The 23,781-nt window shown below is 52.0% G+C and overlaps 1 protein-coding gene across 1 annotated transcript in view; it reads right to left on the bottom strand.

Annotated features, from left to right (window-relative positions):
- Positions 1-23,781, bottom strand: part of LOC101071034 (protein kinase C alpha type) — a 47,594-nt gene that overhangs the window by 8,895 nt on the left and 14,918 nt on the right. The window contains 3 exon segments of the mRNA XM_029836236.1: positions 3,854-3,982; positions 4,788-4,899; positions 19,601-19,683. Of these exon segments, the coding sequence (XP_029692096.1) occupies positions 3,854-3,982; positions 4,788-4,899; positions 19,601-19,683 (324 nt within the window).

Raw genomic sequence — 23,781 nt, 5'->3', positions numbered from 1 at the left:
CAGGGTGAAAGCTTTTTGAAAAAGTGTTGCCTCCATAGCAACGACGCCTCATTCAGGACGTTAGTCAGGAATCTCTGCGCTTCTCTAAAGGGCAAACTGACATGTTTTTATTAACACAGCACCAATGTGTCAATGATATTGTCACACCAGGATCATCGACACACATACGGCATCAGCGATTCCATCAGATCGGACCCACGTTCGGACCTTTCAGCTTCAGTCGCACAAAAGCCAGAAAAAAACCACCCAAACTGAACAAACAAGCAGCTTCAAAGAACAAAGAACTGTTAAAAGTGTTATGGTATGTCTTTTATGGTTGATGAGATCCTCAGATCTCAGGCCCGACAGATTAGATGTTCACTTTAGAAACCAAAAAGTATCACATATTAGGGTATGTAACAAATTCAATATATATATATCTATTTTTGCCACAGTACAGTTTACTGATTTTAATAAATCCGATTTTCTATTTTAAGACTCCAAGTGGGTTTAAAATCACCATGTCCTGGACCCTGACTAACATTAATTTCAATTAATAGTATATCTATATTTATATATATATTAATTTTAAAGGATCAAGTCAGAATGGACATTAAAATTCAAAACTAAATAATTTGAAACAAAACACGGTTCAACGTTAATTTAATCCCAGTTGAAGTTGAGTTTCCAGTCTCTCACAGCAGAGGGCAGTGTAGCTCCCCATAATAGCTGCTGCATCCTCGATGAAATTGAATTTTAAAACACACACACACACACACACACACGCACACACACACACACACACACACACACACACACACACACACACAGGGAGAGAGAGAGCAGAATAAAGACAAGTATGAGGAGCAGAGACAGCGAATCTCAGCATCCCACATTCACGTCTAAAATCCTCCCCTCTGCTGGCCGTGGCAACGTGTCAGGCGTCCATCACTTCCATGGCAACGCCAGCACTAAACAAATGCACAGGCAACTTTGACAAGCCTGTAAACACAGTAATTGCGCTTGCACGCAGAAGAAAACAGGCATCAATGCCCCCCCCCCCCCCCCCCCCACCACACACACACACACACACACAATGAAAAATCATCAGCGCTCAGTGGTGATCAAGGACCATGTCTGCTGTCTGTTGTTGCTTAGATACAACATGAGTTGCTCACCTCCCTGGATCCCCTTCCCCCTCCCCCGGCTCCTTATGTAGTTACCAATGAAATGAGATCGCTCTCCATCATTTGTTTTGGGGTTAAAAAGATGGATCAAAAAGACCGAGAAGAGGCAATGCCACAGCCTCATAAGGGAGACGTGACCTTGTCTCCTGTATCTGAGCTGCTTAATACAGTGGTGTCAGTGGTCTGTGGATCGTCTGTGCGCTGGGCGGCGGTGGGCCAACACTCTAATCTCTCTAAAAAAACAGCTTCAAATTTCAAATGTGGGGTTGCGTAACAATGCCGCGTGCGACCAATGAGCGGCTGATAATCTGGGGGGAAATCCGCATGGCCAAACAGGGGCCGGACGGATCCCTGCGGAACTGTGCCAGGATCCGAACACAGACGTCACACGTGCAGAGTGGAGGCAGGAGGAGAGCCAAAAAGACCTTAAGATTTCTATTTTCCCCTCCCTCTCTCTGTGTGAGGAGCAATTATGACGTTCTGCAGAGAGCTGAGCATTAAAAGGTAACGGGAGGTCTGTTTCCGAGAGGAGGAATTCAGGTTTCCTGCCTTGGAAAAACGCGCTGCAGCCCCCTTCTTTTCAGGAACGGTTTGAACGGTTGTGAAGAGCTGCTCGCTATGTTGCCAAAAGCTATGTTGCGCTAACATGTGAGCTAAGCCCTTTGGAAGAACTGAGCGCTGGATGCAAACATTGCCGAGGAGATTCTCTGGAGATATTCTGACCAGTTAAACAGTAGCAGCATTTAACTGCCAGCGCGCCACCTGCATGCTAACATGCTAACATTAGCCCCTACACAATGAGCTCTGCATGGATGGACGTTAACAGCGGGCTAATGCTTCATCTCACGCTCTTTCCATTCCTAAAAATAAATGATGAAATTATGATTAAAGACATTCAGCATAGAAACACTCAGCCAAACATGAAATAACATGGGAAATGGTTACGGGTCCTTTTAGACCCATGTTGTGCATTAGAGGGGTAGTGATATAAAAGTGTTTTTATTCAAAATGTAAAAAGAAAAATATACAAGAAGGATGAATTATGATAAAAACAAGTTAATTGAGGAATACCTGGAATGCTGAGTAATAAAATTAATTACGGTAATTGCAAAGAGAAAGCGAATAAAAACTCAGTCGGGTCACTTTAGACCATGTTGTGCATTAAAGGGTTAAAGCTGAAATTTGCCCTCCTTTTCTGAATTTCACGCGAATGTGTCGGTTTGGCTGACCTGATCGTGGCGACGTCGGGACGGTCGCGACAGTGTGACCGTTTAGGGAGGGAATAAAGAAGCTATTCCTGTTGCCTTCCTCTAACCTGGGGCGAAACATGTCATTGGCTTTATCCTCAGATGCCTCGTGAGTGTGTGTGTGTGTGTGTGTGTGGTGTGGTGTGTGTGGTGTTGTAGAGGGGTGCTTGCATGACTGCCTTTCCTGAAAACCCGGCGCTCATGGCTTCTTTACACCCGTTACATCAGCGGGGGGGGGGGGGGGGGGGGAGGGAGAGGCTAAAGGGTTAACGTCAGGTTTTAATAGGAGGATGATGGGAAAAGGTGGATGTTGGAGGAGGAAAAGAACATTAGTGAGTGAAAGACAGCGCAGCGGGGAACAGACGGAAAGATGGTGGAGCGGGGGGGGTCAGCGAAAGGGCAGGTGGAACAACAGCGAATGTCAATATTGGAAGAGGAGATGGAGCGAGAGAAGGAGACAGAGGGAGTGTTTTTTCTTTCAGGAAAAATGTGATCAACTTCACATCCGCGAACCCCCACAGGAGCAGCGCTGGAGAGTCCCGAGGAGCGGAGAGAATCTTCCTGGCGTCCGCCCTTCCCGCACTCCCGCTCTCAGCATCGATCCCGATCTTCCACCCTGATTCACGGCGTCAGTCACAGCGCTCCTCGACCCACGAGGCCGGAAAACAGACCCGTCACACCTGATTATCGGGATCTCGGGAGCAGAAACAGCCGAGCCAACTGGTTCTGTACCTTTTCTGTGGGATACTGAGGACTGCAGGCTGACCTCTGACCTCTCTGCCCCTCACCCCCCCCCCCCACCCCGTTTAGATCCACATCCTCAGCAAAAACTCACACTTCTGCTTAAGGACACGTTAGCTGAAGCGTTAGCACAGTCCATACGAGGGGTCCCGCTCGAGGTTTGTTCCTGTTAGGCTCCAATTTATTTATTCTCGACTTATAGCCTGCAGCCTGCAGCCAAATCTGGTCCAGAAAAGCACGCTGTGCACGCTGTGTACGTTGCGTTTGCAACAAGAGACTTCTTTCAGTGCTCAAAATCAAATGGAAGCAATTTAGGAGAGCGGAAACCTTGGTGACCTGTGACCCCGTTACAGACTCCAGAACTTCATCTGGTACCATGATGGCTTGTACCAGGACCAGGACGGTACCAGGATCTGAACGGTTGCACGACAGACCTTCTCCGGAGGTGTTTCCCATCACGCCTGCGGCTGCTCCTGCAGCGGCGGCAGCTTTTCCCTCCAGGAGGTGCAGCCCTCCACTCTCCCAGTGTTTGTGTGGAACTGGGAGGGGGCGGAGCTCTGGCCCGGCCAGACCGGCCCTCCGCAGGTGACAGAACAATCTGGAGCCGTGTGTGTGTGTGTGTGTGTGTGTGTGTGTGTGTGTGTGTGTGTGTGTGTGTGAGACACCAGCCGCCGGCATGGCGGCTCCCGCACGACTGACCTGTGACATGCAGCCTGTCCAGCTTCACCTCGATCTTCAGGAAGAGGCGACCGCGGCGCTCCGTGTGGTCGGTACCGCACAGGCTGGGCACGTTCACCACACACTGCTTGTGCACGTTCATGTCGCAGGCTAGAAAAAGGAGCAGAACTGGAATTAGCCCGTCGCTGGCGTTGTCGCGGCTAGTTTACTTAGCAATAGCGATGAATGAGGAAATGGAGCATGAGGGAAACCTTGAGTTCTGCACCTTCGGGACGGAAACGAGGCCTAAAATGTTCCATCTTGTCCTGCATCACTCTTTCGTTTTATATGCATTTACTAGAAATGGCCGTGGAGTCTTCCGGTTGCTGTGGCGCTGCCACCCAGCACCACTAGAGGGTGCTGTTTCGCATTATTATTGATTCTATGGGCGTGGCCAAATGGATGGAGACGCTTCCTCCTTTAGCAGCTTTATTCTGATGACTCTTCCTCTCTAAACTCTTCATCCTTGCCACGTCTCCCTCCTCCTCCTGTCCTCCTGTCGTCCTCCATCCAGCCACACATCCCTCTTCGGTAACGGCCGCGGCCTCGCCGTGTCAACTTGTAATGATGTCTTCCCATTAACTTCTGGGGTGAGACCGCCACCAGAAGAAGCCCAGATGGATGAGGGGAGCGGGCGGGTGATGGATGAAGATGACATGAAGAGGAGGACAGGAAGAGGAGGGACCAACGCAGAGGGGGACCATACAGAGAACAAAAAGGCAGGTGACGACAGGAGAGTGGGGGGGGGACGTGCGGCGTTTGAAGGAGGGAGAACGGGCGAGTTAATGGAGGATGGTGGGTGGAAGAACTGAGAGGAGAGAAGGTGGTGCAGGTCTATTCCCATCTGCCCTTGTTAGTGCGCGTACACACACACACACACACACACACAGACACACACACACACGCGCGTACTCACTGTCACATTTCATGCCCTGGTGAATGAGGCCGTACAGCAGAGATCCACAGTGGTCGCAGAAGGTGGGGCTGCCGTAGGTGTGGATCTTAAACTTGTGCTTGCTCCTGGGGTCCTGGGAAGGGGGGTTTTTGGTAAAACAAACAAGTCTGTCAGTGAATCCCTTCTCGTTGCTACGACCCAGCAAAAACAGTCTGAGAAGGCAAAACAGCCGGTAAAAATGCCACCGACACACAGTGGAAACATTGCCGACAAGTATGCTAGTTTAAAACCAAAGCACCCTGGCAAAGGGTGCGAAGCTCCAGCTGCAGACAGGCGGCAGCATGGGGGGCGGGGCTTCAAAAATCCCCACATAGACACAGGTGACTGACTTTGCTGCTTTTCTGTAGTTTGCTGGCTAATTTAAACAAGCCAAACATATAAATAAATGCTGTTTAGTCCACCGACGCTAATTTCAACGGTCACCCGCCAAAGCTGTCAGCAGCAAACAAGTTTTTAGCCGTGTCGCACCATTGCTGGACAACACCGAGGTAAGGAGCGAAGGATCCAGATGGAAAGCAAACGTCAGGCTGTTATCAACGCGTGGGAATGTATAAAGTTCGGTCATTCCGGCGCTCGGTTGTCACTCCTCGCCATCTTGTGATCCTGGAAGCGTTCCTGCCGTCCTAATACCGGTCTCGTATGGCGGTGCTAACACACAGCGCTAGCTGGGCGCCCGGAGCACGTCAAGGAGGGGCAAAGTTCAGGTTTTACCCAAACATCTGGCAGTGGAGAAGGAATGGCTCGGGCTAATGAGTCTGGGATGGCGGATGGAGGAGCTTCAGGAGGCGTCTTTAAATGGAGGGAACCTGGATTAAAAGGCCACAAACTGACCTCCTTAATGAATCCTGTTTATCATCCGTGTTGTCGGGGCTGCGACTTAGGTTAGCGAGCTGCTACAGCGACAGACAGGAGAGTAATTAACACCCAGCAAACAAGGTTGGGTAAACCTGGCCTGTGTGATTAGGCGAGCCACCGAGTGACTCTTCCTTTTCCCACCACAAACACGCTAAATCGGGCGAGCGCCGCAAAAACGGAAAGAGGAGCAAAACACAGTCGAGGAGGAGGAGGAGTCACTGTCGGTTCGAGTCTTCCCTGGAATGTATCATTAGCACGTTGGCACGTCGCTGAGCTCCCATTTTGGCACTTTTGGAGGATTTCTGTGGAAGCCAGAAACAGCTCCCCGAGCAGCGCCGGCCCCCGTTCCACATGAGAACCCCCCCCCCCCCGCGTCTGCGTCTGTGGGGGAATCGGGGGGCCAAAGTTCGCACAGCACGGCCCTCCACTCACACTCTTCTGCAGCAAATTGCGCACAGAAATTGGACATAATGGTCCCGTCGGCGCGCGCCCTCACCCGCGTGCGCAGGTTTTCGGCCCGGACGTGAATCACAAAGGCGGAAATTCTTCTTCGTTCCGACGCTTCCGACCCTCCGCGGTCGCTTTCTGCTCTCGTACAGCAGGAAGAAATCGTGAAGGAAACAACTGAGACAATTGTAGCGACGCACGAAAAGGAGGAAGCGAGAGCCGTTGTGAAAGGGCCGCCTGCACGTGCGAGCGTGCGCGGATCAAACAGAACAAGACACGCGGAGGTCAGGCGGAGGTCTGTTTTACACGCTTCAGTCCTTTTATCAGATTTCTTTTGGAATATGTACGTGGGCAGTAGCATTAGCTGTGGGAGCTAATCTAAGCTACATGCTAACGCGGCCCATATTTACACTCCTTTGCTGTTTGTTTTTTTATCACCACCGTCAAGATTGTGTCTCCTTACAGATGCAGGACGTTAATCTGATATCACATAATCAGATTACTGCTGTTATCAGATCAGAACTTTATCGCGGTCAATAATCTGATCCACAAATCGGGTAAAGATCCGATTTCCACGGTCCTTTTAAGCGATCCGCCGTCAGAAGCCTGATCACAGCAAACTGGCTGCGCATGAAGGCCGACGCTCATCGCGGCGCCCGAAACTTCTGCTGGATAAAGACGCCGGCGCAGCTGCTGAGGCTAAAGGTTCCAGTGAGGCGAGATGATGGCGCTGCCAAGCTCCTCGGAGCGGAACGGGGGAGGGGGAGTAGAAAGGGGGGGAGGAGTCAAACGTGCGTCTCAATTATAGTCAAGCATCAGCAGACACTCGACGGTAACGACTCATGAGAAACCGCAGGAGGCGCCGGCCGGCCTTAACTGGTGAACAGGTGATGCAGGTGGACCCTCACTGCCACGGCCTCCAAACCTGCGCATGTGTCTTCCAACAAGAGCAACTGACCCCCCCCCCCCCCCCCCCCCCCCCCCTCCGTTTATGAGTGCGTGTTTCAAGCGTTTTCAGAGAGGGTGGCGAATAAACGGTGGGTGACCACAGACTAAACCGCCCTCAGCACTGACCTAAACCGCCCTCAGCACTGACTAAAGCGCCCTCAGCACAGACTAAACCGCCCTCAGCACTGACTAACCTCCCTCAACACTGACTCAACCGCCCTCAGCACAGACCTAAACCGCCCTCAGCACTGACTAAACTCCCTCAACACTGACTAAACCGCCCTCAGCACAGACTAACCGCCCTCAGCCACTGACTAAACTGCCCTCAGCACTGACTAAACCGCCCTCAGCACTGACTAAAGCGCCCTCAGCACAGACTAAACCGCCCTCAGCACTGACTAAACCTCCCTCAACACTGACTAAACCGCCCTCAGCACAGACTAAACCGCCCTCAGCACTGACTAAACTGCCCTCAGCACTGACTAAACCTCCCTCAGCACTGACTAACCGCCCTCAGCACAGACTAAACCGCCCTCACACTGACTAAACCACCCTCAGCACTGACTAAACCTCCCTCAACACTGACTAAACCGCCCTCAGCACAGACTAAACCGCCCTCAACACAGACTAAACCGCCCTCAGCACTGACTAAACCGCCCTCAGCATGACTAACCCACCCTCAACACTGAAACCGCCTCAACACTGACTAAACCTCCCTCAACACTGACTAAACCGCCCTCAGCACAGACTAAAACGCCCTCAACACTGACTAAACCGCCCTCAGCACAGACTAAACCGCCCTCAAATGACTAAACCGCCCTCACACTGACTAAACCTCCCTCAACACTGACTAAACCGCCCTCAGCACAGACTAAACCGCCCTCACACTGACTAAACCGCCCTCAGCACCGACTAACTCACCGCCCTCACCTCGACTAAACCGCCCTCAACACTGACTAAACCGCCCTCAGCACAGACTAAACCCCTCAACACTGACTAAACCGCCCTCAGCAGACACTGACTAAACCACAAATTCCAGGGATCTAACGGCTGATGCCTCAACAGGGAATTTCCTAATTTACTGATTTACACTCGTGAACAACCAGGAAACGACGGTGTGCGACACAAACGTGCGACGTGCACGACACTCAGACCGCAAACAGAAATCTCGTCAGGAACACATGTGTGTTCGCGCGTCCTTGCGCGCGCGCGTGTGTGTGTGTGTGTGCCGGGACGAGGGGCTCACGGGGAACAAGCTGAACAACGGAAACCGTTGCCATGGTGATAATGAGTCGGCAGCGAGAACGCAAATAAGCGGAAACCTGGGCTGGAGGGTTGGAGGGATTCAGGTGTGTGTTGACCACGAACGCAGAAGAAAAAGGTGCGAACGGGGGGGAAAACAACGAGAAAAGGACTGAAAACGGACGGGCGAGTCGACCGAAGATGCGCACAGATGAAGAGGAGGACGTCTGTGGGCGTCCGTGGGCGTTCTGTGGGCGCCATCGGAGCGGCCAGCCACCGCGGGCCTCAGCAGACGGCCGACCCTGTCAATCACAGAGGGCAGCGTCCCGCCTGCCAAGGCCCTGATGGCGTTCTGGGGGTCATTAGCGACGGGAGGCCCGCCATCGCCACCACGTTGGAACCTTTCTCTCCCTGTGTTGGATGCGAACATCAAACATGCTAACATGCTAATCCAGAGCTGCTGCAGGCTGGGGAGCGTCTCATGATGGGATGTTTCCTGACTTCATCAATCAACTGTTGTTTAAGACTCGAGCGGGAATAACGGGACGGAACGCTCGGTCTCGTTTCCAGTGCCGGTGGCATCAGACGAGCCCACCCCGGCGTCGCCGTTAATCCTCCCCGCTTTCCTAACGTTCTAATTAATGACAGACTGATCCAGCGCGCTTTCATCTCGCCAACACTTTAATCATCAAAGGCCGGCGTCTAATTAGCCTGAACGGACGTGAGGCCGCATGCGTAATCACGGTGGGCTCCGGTCCGGTGGGCCGTTGGCCTTTGACCCCTCCTGGGCCCCTTGAACCCCTCCTGGGCCCCTCTTAACCCCTCCTGGGCCCCTTTAACCCCTCCTGGCCGCCTTTAACCCCTCCTGGCCGCCTTTAACCCCTCCTGGGCCCCTTTGACCCCTCTTGGGCACCTTTAACCCCTCCTGGGCCCCTTTAACCCCTCTTGGGCACCTTTAACCCCTCCTGGGCCCCTTTGACCCCTCCTGGGCCCCTTTAACCCCTCCTGGGCCCCTTTAACCCCTCTTGGGCACCTTTTAACCCCTCCTGGGCTCTTTTGACCCCTCCTGGGCCCCCTTTAACCCCTCCTGGGCGCCCCTGGCGTCCGTTGTCTGTGGTCGTCTCGCTGCGTTAGGCTGCTGTGCTCGGCTCTGAGTGATGCCGGAGAGGCGAAGCTGTTCAGACTTTGTCGAGAGCAGGTGGAGAGTCATCGAAATGAAGCCGGGCCGCTCCGTTTGTGCCGAGCCGGCGCAACACCGGCCAATTAAAGCAACAGGTGTGGGGCTCCGGCTTGTGGTCCCGCTGCCCCCTCAGGTTAAGATCTGCCCCTTCAGGATGTCTTTCTGCCCCGTCTCCCATCAGCCGTCAGCAGAAAGCCTGGTCCTGCTCAAGGTTTCTTCCTGTTAAAGGGGAGTCTTTCCTTGCCACTGTTGCTTGTCTGGGGGTCAGGCCCTGGGATTCTGGAAAGCACCTAGAAACAATTTTGATTGTATAAGACGCTATATAAATAAAGATTGATTGATTGGTTGATTGATTGATTGATTGATTGATGGATGTTTGGCATTTTCAGCTGGAATGTCACCTTTCATCTCACGATCAACGCTGTCCCCCAGGTAGTCACGGAAAGGTTCCTTATCCCGGCGAGCGTTGTGTCCCATCGGGACTGCGATCCAATTACTGCCCGGTCACAAAAAGACTCCCTCCAACGGGGGGAACAACAACGCCGCGTCACGCAGAAAAGAACAACGCGACCTTTCGCAAACACGTACGGCTAAAAATAACCAACTGAGGAGTAGCCGCGTGCTGAATAATCGCCGGCTAAGAATACCTGGGAGTTCAGTCTCACTTCTCCAGACGCCTCCGGCGCCGTTTTGACAATGAATAATAACGCTGTTTTTTTTACTGCAAATTTCTAAAAAAAAAATATGTCACTTTCGCATGAGGCACAAGTACAAGAACGCCGAATTAGCATAAAAGTTTAAGTCATCTATCATTTTCCCCCAGAATTCCATCCAGGAATACCCCAGACGCCTCGGACCAGGAGTTAGTGCACGTTAATCACGGGAGGGCGGCTGGAGGAGGACAGGCCCCATTTCTGTCACACAGGTTATATTTAACCACCAGCTGGACACTGAACACAACACAAGAGAAACGATATTAAAGAAGATTTCAATGGTTCCCATGGAGCCTCTGAAGGTAAAAACCCCAACTTCAGCGTGTGCACACGTGCACGTCCGCCCCCCTCCAAAGATGGTTTAAAGCTGTGTTGTATTACACAGCCATGGCCTGAATCCCTCAATCTCAGCGTGACATCAACGAGATAAGGCAAACGGCAGCGAGCCTATAGGGTAAATACAGCCGATGAGAGATAACTAAAGCCCCTATCAGCGGGGCACTTAATTACACACCGTAATCCCCGGAGGCCATCTGTGACGCTAATGTGTCATGGATGTTTGGGGATTTATGGGGTCGCGTTAATGACGCGTTCAGCGTCATTACGTGGGTCGTAAATTAAATGCTAACATCGTGTGCGTTGGTAAAAACCTGAAAACTACTCATACGTACCTACAGTACATATCGTGACTCATGCTAATATCAACCACACCACATTAGGGGCTAACTGGGAAAAATGGCACATGAAACAGGTTCCAGAGGGCCTTGAAGAAGGGATGAGCACAGCTAGGGTAGGCTAACATGTCGTCGCTAGGGTAGGCTAACATGACGTCGCTAGGGTAGGCTAACATGTCGTCGCTAGGGTAAGCTAACATGTCATCGCTAAAGCTATATGTCGCTATTAATCAGTGGGGATCAACTGAAACCGAGCAGCAACCACATTGTTAGTGGTTCTACTTTAGCCTAGCATGCTAACTTGAAGATAGATGTGTTTTTGTGTGTGAGAACATGGTGACACGTGTTGATTATGTCAGATGTTGCCCTCTGGCGATTCTGTCCGGTGTCCAAACATCTGGCGATTAGCGGTGTGACACTGGTCGATGTGTTCTGCTGCACATCAGCCAAACATAATACGCCTCCTCTGAGATTATTCCGTACGCTCGCTCCCAGCTCAGGCGGTGGTCTTTCACCGTCACCTCCGTCATTTGTCAGGGACTTACGCGGCTCACGGGTGGAGCTGACGGATCACCAGCTGGCCGGCCAGCGGCTGCTAATCCTTGAGGTGTTAGCAGGACGGGAACATCCTCGCACACACTCATACGGCGATGAGACGGGTCATGAGGCTGATATGAGACTCTGACCTACGGCTGCACCATTCACACAAGATTATTAATCCATCTTCACTCCCGATAATCCAAAGGGCCACGATGTCCACGCTCCTTGTTCCCCTTCACAGCCCAGCTCTTCTGAGGGGAACAAGGAGCGCTGGGGGCCATGAATCAGGAGGGTAATTATCAAAAATAATATTAAAGGTCATTTCAGGGAGGTTTTCTTCCTCCCATATGTCCCCCTCATCCTCCTCCTCCTCCTCCTCCTCCTCCTCCTCCTCTCCCGGGTCATGTGACATTTAGGGCAGGTCGTCCCTCCTGTCACCCCTGCAGGAGGTGGGAGCTTCACTGGGTGGGAGCTAGTTAGACCCCCGTCAGCGTCTCACAGCCAGAGGACGCAGCCAGACGCTCCCTCCCATGGTCCAAGCAGGAACATCAGATAGTGGTGACGGTGTTGGGCTCTGGAAAACACCGAGAACCCGAGTGGTTGTGATGGGGAGTCGAGGGAGACTCCGGCGCTCCAGCCAGGCAGGGGAGACGTTCCTCATTTGGCCTGTGGCAGAATTCCTAAAGGAGCTGGAATACCCCAGAGAGGAATGAAGGGAACATTCCGCTCTACTTCCTGCTGCTCAGGATGCATGGATGGATGGATGGATGGATGGATGGATGGATGGATGGATGATGGATGGATGGATGATGGATGGATGGATGGATGGATAGATGGATGGATGGTGGATGGATGGATGATGGATGGATGGATGGATGGATGTTGGATGGATAGATGGATGGATGGATGGATGGATAGATGGATGGATGGTGGATGGATGGATGGATGATGGATGGATGGATGGATAGATGGATGGATGGATGGATAGATGGATGGATGGTGGATGGATGGATGGATGGATGGATGGATGGATGGATGGTGGATGGATGGATGGATGGATGGATGATGGATGGATGGATGGATGATGGAAGATGGATGATGGATGGATGGATGGATGATGGATGGATGGATGGTGGATGGATGAATGGATGGTGGATGGATGGATGGATGGTGGGTGGATGGATGGATGGATGGATGGATGATGGATGAATGGATGTATGTATGCATGATGGATGGATGAATGGTGGATGGATGAATGGATGGTGGATGGATGGTGGATGGATGATGGATGGATGGATGGTGGATGGATGGATGATGGATGGATGGTGGATGGCACAAACACACCCTTTCAGCATCACAAACACACACGTTCAGCATCACAAACACACTTTTAGCATCACAAACACACACGTTCAGCATCACAAACACACTTTCAGCATCACAAACACACACTTTCAGCATCACAAACACACTTTCAGCATCACAAACACACACTTTCAGCATCACAAACACACACTTCCACGCGTCTGTTCGGAGGCATCGATGATTATAACAGTCAACAGGAAGTGAGTCAGGATCACCGGTGCTAACGCCGTCACAGCTACATGCTGCGCTAATGCTAATCACAAGCGTTTTTTTGGGGGGGAAGGTTGCCACACAATCCTTTTTCACACACCCACACACACACACACACACACACACACACACACACACACACACACACACACACTGTAAAAACATCCTTCAGCGGTTGGACGACACGTTTCTGTTCCAGATCTGATCAAACGCTCCCGTTAGGTCAGATTTAGTAATCAGATAATCGACTTTGGAGCCATTTCTCATGCGTTGTGATCTCTTCTAATTTGTGTCTTTAATCTCAATTTAACGTCACTTCATTCATAAAAGTGTCCATCAAACTACATCGGACGGATCATCGGCATGTTTGGACCATCTGTGGCCTGGATGGAGACGGATCTGCGGAAACTTCAGGTTTTCACCCCTAAAGGTTCCAAATCAGGCGGAAAAAACTGTAAAACGTCGATTTTCTGTGAGATTTGAACCCATTTTAAACACTTTTGACAGGATTTACACGTGTTCTCTCCAGAGGATTTTAAAATAATGCAAACACTCCTGTTTTCAGACGCTAGCCTGTTCCTGCTGAGCAAAGAGCTTTCACACACACACACACACACACACACACACACACACACACACACACACACACACACCACACACACATTCACACACACACACATGTTTATGTCCCTGGTCAGTATTTCAGCTGCATTTGTGATGACTGAATGACACTAAAAACAATCTGCAGCCGTTGGGGGGGGGGGGGGGGGGGGGGTGAAGAGTTGGGGGGGAGGCGGCTCATAACCGCCGTAAACCGCCGCCACGCTTCTGCGGACGCCCCAACACCCTGTTTCGCTCCGCCTCAACCGGCGGTAAAGCTTTAAAGTCCTGCTGTGAGGCCGCAAAACCGGCGTCGACGTCACTTCGGGATTCGTTAAATGCCAAAGGTGGGCGCCGCCGCCACCGCCACCGCCACCGCCGCCGTGGCATTTAAGAGGGAGAGCTCCAGAATATAGATCCAGCCGGATCATCCACTGCAGCGTTCCTATAATCTCCATCATAAATTGAAACTCAGCTCTGACCAGCGGCGTTCCGCTCAGGAGCTGCTGACTTGTTCACCGCGTCGCCCAAGATGGCGCCGGCCGCTTCTGAAGTTCGACTTTAAAAGGGTCTGAAGGGGGGTTGGGAAAAGAGCAGCGGGTCGGAGGAGCGTCGGCGCGTCGGCCCGGGAGAGGTGAAGACATCAGAGGGCTCAGGAGTCCAGGAGTCTTCAGGAACACTCAGACAAAAACAGCCACTCCGACTGACGTTTCTGGGGCAGCGACGTGTGTGTGTGTGTGTGTGTGTATGTGTGTGTGACGGAGGACACACACACACACCAGACAACGTTAGCGCACCCGTTCTGAAGGTCCGGGTTTGAGGGGTCTGTCAAAGAGCAGCTCAAAACCAGGTTTTCAGCTCTATCAAATACCAACGAAGAAGAAAGGCTCCGACGTCGGCGGCCGCTGACCTGCGTCCCTCTGTGGGACGACTCTCCGACCTAAATGTTCCGTTTGTCCTGGTGTCCACTCGAGTGGACGCCATAGCGTGATCGGCCCACGGAGACTGGGAACCTCCGTCAGTCTCCTAATTGCCCCTCCTGCCCCTGTTCATCTCTGCGGGGTTCCACCACTGTCATGGAGGTACATGGAGTAATGAGTGTGTGTGTGTGTGTGTGGGGGGGGGTTCTTTTCGCTTTAGTTAATCATTTCCTGTGTCTCCGGTTGTTCCTGGATCTCCTCTTTGCTGTCCGTCACCTGCATCCTGTCCTCCCTCACCTGGGCCCCCTTGTTGCCCCCCCCCCCGGGTGAAAGAACCCCCCTTCTTCTGCCCCTCTCCCTTGACTCAAGCGCTTCCCGCCCGTCCCTCGAGGCTACGGACCTTTTTAAAGACAACACCTCGGTCCAGCCTGGGCCGAGGTCCCAGAATCAGAGCGACGCTCTCGGGTTAAGCAGCGTTCAAGAACGCCGCGGATGCTCCGTGACCCGGATCGTTACAAAACTGGAACGCTTGAAGCGCTAACTGGCTCAAAAAAGAACCGTTTCACGCAGAGAGACGATCAGAAACCAGGTATAAAACATGGAAAATCTTTATTAATCCCTGAAAACACCGACGCTCCGTCTTCTGGCCCCATGAACATAAATATAATCCCCCCCCCCCCCCCTTCCAGACAGCGGTGTGATAAAGAGACAGAGGGAGAGGCAGGTTCCTCTGGGCCTGAGGGACATTCCCAATGTTTTCATCTGCACGGCCGACGGACACACCGGAGCGGAGGAAGAGGTGGGAACGCGACGGGGATTAAACTAATGACAGGTGTTTACTGAAGGAGATGAGGTCGACCCCCCCTCGCTGTGACTGTTGCTGTGTGTTCTCCTGCAGCCGCTGAAAACACTCCGCCACCTGGATTCTCCCTTGTTTTCACCGCAGGGATCTGCCACTGTCGTGTCAGCGAAGCCGACATCCTGCTTTGGAAGGAACGAGGCAGGTTCCTGTACGGGAGAACGACAGCCTCTCGACGTAATTTCAGTTTAAGAGTATCATTTTTGACAGTTCATTGTTCTCCAGCTACACCCAATATCTAGCGCTCGAGGCTAGAGCAGACTTGGCTAACCTTTAGCATCATGCCGCTATAGGCCGAGGACACTCAGTGTCCTACAGAAACGCGATTCCCAATTGCTTTGGAAAGATCGCTACAGTGGAGATAACCTCTAACGTAGGGTTATTGCCAGTTCTACCACGTGCAACAGTGGAAACCTGGAATATTCTTCCTGTTCCACAAGTCCGGATCTGATGCAGCGACTGTTTGTTTGTAGCTAACATGATGCTGCTAATGGTTATCAAAATTACCATAACACAAACACACTTAGCATACAGCAAAATGATTCACTTTGGTCCTCTTTGTTTATTAGCAGCACGCGGTCGATGACACTTGCTAACGTTTTCCGCGCTAACAATGGTAAAAGAGCAAAAAAAAACAGGGAGAAGCTACCAGAGGCTCTGCCGGCGTCGGACCTCTGCCCAGCCTGAAGTGAAGATGCTAGCAGACTGTGATTTTAGAGAGAGGGCCTCCTGGTCACGTCGCCGTGGCGCCCCAAACTTACGTAAACACCGCATCTGTAATCTACAGACCGATCTGTGTGCCGGGGTTAACGACGCTCTCATTGACATTTGTCTCTTAAGCCGGCCCGTCACACACCGTCGGCATCGTTTGCCGCCCCCGCCCCGGCCCCCTCGCAGCGAGAGCTCGCCTCTAAGCTCTAATCTGCTGTCCGTGCACTTCAGCGTGGACACGAGGGGAGATTTCAACATTGTGTAAGCCGCCGTCGCATCAGGACTCGGCAGCTCTCCCAGCTGTTGCTGCAGGGAGGCTAACGGATCAAGACCGGCAGGCTAATGGTACAGGGACTAGCTTACTGGAAAATGGCTCTGAAAAGGACTTGTGATGGTTGAAGGGTTCAGTTATTACGAGTATTTAAGCATTTAAGGCACCAGTAAAACAGACAGACGGATGTTTACATCTAGAGATGGTTGTTTACTTTCAACGTTGATGGGTTTTGTTGAAATCTTTGTTTTTGTCAGTTCTAGAGCGGAAGTAAACAGGACTGGTTATTGATTTAGATGCAGACTTGTTGTTTCCTTTTGTCAATGTGTCAGCACGGCGAGGGGACGTTCGGCGCCGGTGGTTCTGGCTAACGCTCTCCCAGTGTGAGGGTTGACAGTAGGCGGGCAACAGTTGACGGCGTTCACAATAAACCAGCCGGTAACCGTGGCGTTTGTGTAGAAATCAGTCGGCTACGGCTGCGTGGCGCGAGCATTTACGTGACCAGAACAAGTTTAACCTGTTGAAGGCTGAGGTACTAACGATGTTTTACACTTTTCTAAGGGATCGTGACCATGTTGAATTTCAGACAATGGCTAAAAAATGTCAGTGAAAATGTTTGTGAGCTAGTAAACCGAGCTAACAGTATCAACAGAAGCTAACAGTATAAATCAAGCACAGATGAGCGTCCTGGTTCTTGTGGCGGCTGAATTAGCCTCGACTCCTCTAGGACCCTAATTTGGTGCCTCACAAACTCTGAAGTGATTCACGGTGCCAGAATGACAAGAATTAATATTTGTTGTTTTTAAACGATCCCTTCGGCTCGTAAGAGATCGTGGAAACAGTGACGTGCTGCTAACGAACAAGTCAAAAGACAGATGTTATGAAAGAGGATTTGCCGTAACCGCGGTGACGGATAATCTCCCGCTCCCATCGGCCACATCTGCGAGGCTCCGAGTAAATGGAACCTGTATTGTTTCAGTGACGCGCCTTCATTCACGGCTGCCGGAGCGATCCTTGACTGATGGAACAACATTTCCCTCCTACGCCGGGCGCCGCTCAATGAAAGAACAGGCGGAAAATGGACCCGGGCTGAGCGTGAGGCGCTCACATGCTAATGCGAGGGGCTCCGACTTCCTCCCTGCCGCTCCCTCAGCGGATCAAAGCGCCCGCCAGACGTCGAGCGTGAAGGGTCGAGGTCGGGGTGGGGGTGGGGGGGCAGGGGTAGCTAAATGTCATCCCGAGTTTGGCGATCGCGTTCATCAAACGTTAAATATCAAAGGATCAAAGGAATAAGGACAGCAAACCGTTGACGTTATTCCGATAAACGGCGCCATAGGTGATGTTTTTCTGTAATTTAGCTTCTTATCGCCGTCGCGCGTGTCCAGGTTGCGGCGCCTAGCGGCGACGTCGCTCACTGGACCTCGCGGCTACGGCTGGGAGAGCGAGTCGAACAAGAATCCCGAACACACTCATCAATCTTTGCTCCAGAAGACCTTTAAGTGGCCCTCATTTGGGGCATTTTGGGCGTTTTAAACGCCACCCAGCACGTGGAGGCGATCCACGTGTGAGCAGATGGATGACTCGGTATCCCCGGTCAACCGTCCGCTCAACGCCGGCGGAGTTTTAGCGTTGGACTCTAAAGAAAACAAGTGCTTTGCTCATCATCATTCCAAATTTTAAAGAGGTTCAGAGTGAACAGGCGCCCTCTTCATTCACAGCCAGTTTGGAGATAATGGGAGCGGGAAAAAAAGAAAAAAAAAAACGGAATTTCACAATGGGTGCTTGAAGCCGGTTCATGTGGGTGTGTTTTTGTGTTTCAGAGGACGAACAACACGGAGGAGCTCCAACAGAGGCCGAGGCCAGGAGTCCCCCCCGCTTAGCTGGGGGGTCTCAGGTTAACAGAAACCAGGACCGGGTTCAAGCGTCCTGCTCAGGTTCCGACTGCATTAACGCGGAATGTGGAGGAACAAGGTGGATGTCTCAAACCAAAGCCGCCCTTACAGGGTGCTGACGTGGACTCGACGCCACGGCAACCGGCTGCGGTCGACCCGACTGCTGCGAGCTGAACTCCTCCGTCTCTTATCTAACCAAGGACAGATCCTCGTTCCTGGCTGCAGGGGAGAGGAGACCCAGCTTCCACTGCTCCAGCACATCAGGTCACACATGTGCTCCACACACACGCACACACCCACACACACACCCACACACACACACACACACACACACTGATCCTCCGCCCTGCCTCAACAGCCTCAGAGGAGCGTGAGGAGAACGGGGGACTACGGCCAGATGTCCGTCGGAGGTGGAGTTTCGGAATTCCAACCTTCATGTGAACACTGGATGAACATCAAAGGAACATCAGTTGTCTTTGATCCAGTCACATTTAGTGAACTAAACTGAGGGTTTAAACGTCTCCAGATATCCAACAACAACCCCCTTAAATTAACACTGACTTCGCCGGTCAGAAATTTAACTGAACAAAAAGAATCGTTAACTCGGGAGTCTCGTCTGGTGAATCCTTCCACCAGCAGTTGGTGAACCAAGTTGCTATTAGCAACGGCCGCTGGTCCAGTTCCACGGCGATTTCAGCTTAGCTGACATTGTTAAATCCAGCATTCTGTCAGATCTGTGACCAACGATCCGCTGCCAGCAAACAGAGTCGTCGCCGCCAAACACACTTGTTGGAGCTCAGATTGTAGAGTTCTGCGTTCTCGTGATTATTAGCATCGTGGTCGGAGACGTGCCGCGGCCATCTGAGCGTCCTGGTAGCAACGCATAAGTGATCTAAGCGACAATCACTGGACGTCACGTCCCGTCCTTGCAGAAAGGACCTTGTGCAGTGAAATGAGCAGAGCTAGTTAGCCATTAGCAGCTGCTGAGCATCAGGCTAATGCGGGCGGCTGAAGGAGCTAATGGAGTGAAGCTAAACACACAATGGTGCTGGTCTGGATGGTTGGTCGTTAAGAGCAACCCCGGAGCCCTCTTGGTTCAGCAACCACTCCCTGTGTTTTTGAGAAAAACGCGTATGGTGGAAAGATGGAGAAAGGGTGCTAGCATGGGTAGCATTTGATAGGACTGGCCCACATCCACGGATAATGTTGCTGAACTGGCAAACAGTAACTCTGCTCCAGCCTTTTTGACAACCCAGGCCGTCTCTTAGCGTCGGCGTCAATCAGATGCCAGGAGACGGCCGTCCCCTCGCCGGCGGACGACATCACGCTGGCGTGCTGCGAACTTACGTCTGTGTCTGGACCCTTGTCGGCGCCGGGACAGGAGAAGGTGACGAATTCATGGCACCGTTTGTGGACCACAAAACAGCAGACTGTGGAGAAAAGGAAGGAGGAGAGCGAGGTTAGCTGGAGCGTTCCGCCTCCCGAGGAAGGTGCTGATGGCGCCTGGCGTGTTGGGGAGGAACATCAAAGCAGACAATGCTTTCATGAATAATCATCAATCAACGGCGGTTTTGACGAGCGCCGCGCTGACAGCGCAGCAGATCGGCCTGCTCGTGCACCCCCACACTTACACCCGCCAAAGTGTCACCAAGCGTTCCCACGTGCTCGTGTCTGTCGTGTCCACGGCCTGGCCGCCTCCCACTGGCCCCGCCCACAGGTGTCACTCACACGTGCATCTGCAGCTCTGCGGGGAGAAGAGCGGCGAGCTTCGGACTGGGGGGGCTTTCCAGCCCCGACAGCCTTCCCAGTTCCATTTATCAGGGGAAAAAAAACCCGAAACGTTTCTCTTCTCACACAATCTGTCCGCCCTGCTCATTATCAGGCCGCCTGTTGGCTTCGTGCGCACTTTTGTGCTCTTCGCCACCATATTTGGGAGGCTTTTTTTCGCTCTCTCGCGCTGCCAGCGAGCTCGTACGTGCCAGACAATCTGACGACCATTGACTAAACCACAGAGACCAAGAACCAGCAGGGGTCTCAACCGTCCACCATCGCCACTGTTTAACTGTATCAGATGGTGGTGATTGTTTCCATCTTCTGACCCTAATGTGTGTGTGTGTGTGTGTGTGTGTTGGAGGGAAAATTCCAGTAATAAATTAAGCAGAGAGGCAGAGGAGGGAAATAAAAGAGCTCAGCAAAACAGCCATGTTCTGAAGCTGTTCCATCCCTCATTTTTATGTGATGGAACGCAGACACGGAGGAAATGTCCTGCACTCACGCTGAATCGCTGACTTTTCCTCCCCGATCTTAGTAAGACTGAACTATTATTGCTTTGCTAAGCTAGCAGAGAGTGGTAACACGAGCATGTTTACTTGGTTTAACTGGTGCGGTCTTTGATCTGAGCAGCTAGAGCTTGCTACATAAAACATAAAACAACATAAAATGAACAATGTAAAACCACTGTGACAGAATAACTAGTAGAAAATTGAAGTCTTGTGTGGTTGGTTCACGACGCTGCAGCCAGTGACACAGAAAAGAAGCTGAAATCGGCTGCACTGATCCGGAACGTGCAGATTCCCTCCGAGCGAGACCATCGGGTTCCTCTTTCCCTTCTCATTTCCCGCTCCCGAGACGTGAATCACAGGACAATGACGTCCTTTCCTCCCCACTGTCCTCACACCTCTGCCCCTCCATCCAACCCGCCCGCCGCCACTCCCGTTTAGTTCCGATCTGGGAACAGCTTGACTGGCGGAACTGACGGTGGTCCCAGATCGGAGGTGACGGAGGCGCGTAACAGCAGGCGTGGTGTGTGTGTGTGTGTGTGTGTGGGGGGGGGGGTGTGTGTGAATATAACCGCGTCTGTGTGGTTGCTCTGTTTTCATTTCTCTAGCAAAGTGAGGTCCTCACAATGAGTCCTCAAGGTTAGGGTTAGAGTTAGAGTCCTCAGAAAAATAGAATTACAAACGTGTGTGTGTGTGTGTGTGTGTGTGTGTGTGAGGGGGAGAGAGACAAAGCAGCAGGATCGGCAGAGTCAGGATCCCTCTTGGACTCTAATCCTTGGCGCCGAGGATTCTTAGGAAAGTGGAAAGGAGCTGCAGCGGCGAGCACCCTGGTCCCGCCCACCATGTCACCTGCGGCCAATCCGGGGGTTATATCAGGTTATATTTGGAACTTTACGACCAGGAACATCTCGTATTGGCGGCTGTCCAAGCATAAAAATAAAACACACCCGCTGGTGCTCAGAGGTCCGATCGGAGCGTACGGCGTGCAGATGGCGTCTGTGGTCTCGGGGACGTGCGCGAACAGGTGACACACTGACACACTGCGTCTGCGGGAGCTGCTGATAAATGACTGCGGGCTTTGTTTCAACCGCCTAATAGCATTAGCGCACAGATAAGGGTGTTTGGTGCTACAAAGCAGCTTACACAACCCAAACGCTCGCGGCGTCCGTGCGTATCATCACGCCGCACTCGACACAACAAGTGGCGGGAAGCGCTGCCTTTTCCAGCCCCGGCCTCATCTGCTCCGCCGAGCCCCCGCTAACGGAATTACCGTCACGTCGATTCCTAGAAGAAAAGGCCGCCGCGACGCAGCGGTGCACCGGTGGCGCTCGATAACTTCCGGCGTGTTCAATCGACGCGGGCCTCCCGCTGGGCGGCGAGGAAGCCTGAGGTTTTTGATCTGCGGTCCGCGGGAAGGCGGAAATGGAAGGATGGAAGAGCGAGCAGAGACGGCGGACAAAGAGGGTTTTTTGGTATATTAATAAGAATTAGTTGTAGTTTTAGTAGTTGTTTTCATGTCTGAAAACAAACATCAAACAAGTTTCTCTCTCGCCGCCGAAGAGGCCAAAAAGGCGAAATTATACCGCCTCGTTTCAGAGACAATAGACATCAAAAAAGGCCTTTGAAATCACGTCGTTTGATCTCCCTGCAGTGTAAAGGAGCTAAAATTAGCTCCCTCTTTGTAAAGCATGTGACCTGGGAGCCGACGCAGCTAACAACCCCACCCACCTGACTCCATCTGCGCCACGTTCTCACCTGGCTCCTCCCACAAAAACGCTCCTTTTCAATTTCCTGGGAGAGAAACTGAGAAAATCGAGTGTTGGCCGGAGGAGTGCTTCGCCCCTTTGGCTTATTTCTGGACTGAATGGTAAAGAGGCTGGAACGGCGGGGCAGCGAGGCCTTTCATTCACACCTGGCCGGCCCTCGCTGTTAATAAACGCACGGCACGGGCGCGGACAGACGTGTGCCGGTGCGCGTCAGGGAACATTGATCGTTGAGCGAAGGGCTTTCAGGGGGACGACGGAACTAAGTGAAAGAGGAACCTGGAACGTCCAGCGGGCGGCGCTGCTCCCGCCCGGGTCAAGTTCTGATCTACTGTAGATGAAGGAGAAACCGAATCTGCCTCAGCTTCTTGAATCTGAGCCCTTTTATTGACCGATTTACTTCCTATTTACTTCAGCGTTGGCTCCTTATTTCTCACACGATACTCATCAGATGCTATTTTGTTAGCTATTATCACTGTTCACTATCACTTATCAGTGTCCACTATCACTGTTCACTATCACTTATCACTGTCCACTATCACTGTTCACTATCCACTATCACCGTTCACTATCACCGTTCACTATCACCGTTCACTATCACTTATCACTGTCCACTATCACTGTTCACTATCCACTATCACCGTTCACTATCACTTATCACCGTTCACTATCACTTATCACCGTTCAGTATCACTGTTCACTATCACTTATCACCGTTCACTATCACTTATCACTGTTCACTATCACCGTTCACTATCACTTATCGGTGTTCCTGCTGGTTCTGGCGTAAAACTGCAACAACAACCCTCCCGGGCACCACGTTGGCGTTCATATCACGACGTTATTGACAGCAGGTCCGTGTGTCTGTCCGGGATCCATTCAGATCCAGTTGCATCTAAAGTCTCCTTACGAGTCGTCCATCTTTAAGTGACTTACGGATTCTTCAATAAATTCCACGCAGCCCTTTAAATACGATCAAAAACTCTTGATAATAAACAAAAAAAGGGCTTTGTTTTTGCCTTGGCGTGACCTCTGACCCCCTGCCACTGAGCTGACTGACAGATCCTCGAAGGCCTGGTCACGTGATCGATGGGGACGACTTCGGGGGTGGCAACAGTCGGAGCAGCTCGCCGACGGAGACTGTGCCTTTGTCCTGCACGTCTTTGACGCACAGATTGTATTTATTTACTGGCGCTCGGCAGAATGCATCACAGACGGCTCCAAACATTGATTGTGGGTTTTATGGACTCAAGATGCGCCGATTGATGCGCGGAGTACGATATATGTCCAATGAGCCGGGTTGATTGGATCAAGAAATTCCATTTAGGCTTTGGTTTTGGAAAAGTGGGAGGAGTCAGTGCAGCAGCAGGGGGGAAGTGAGAGGAGCCGCGTCTCCAACGCCAGCGCTGAAGCTCCATTTCAGCACATGCATTGAACTCTGTAAGCCGTCGGCACACAGAGGACAAAGACACACATGAGGGACACA

This window comes from Takifugu rubripes, chromosome 5 (genome assembly GCF_901000725.2).
Source record: "Takifugu rubripes chromosome 5, fTakRub1.2, whole genome shotgun sequence".
NCBI lineage: Eukaryota > Metazoa > Chordata > Actinopteri > Tetraodontiformes > Tetraodontidae > Takifugu > Takifugu rubripes.
This window is presented reverse-complemented; position numbering and strand designations above follow the sequence as displayed.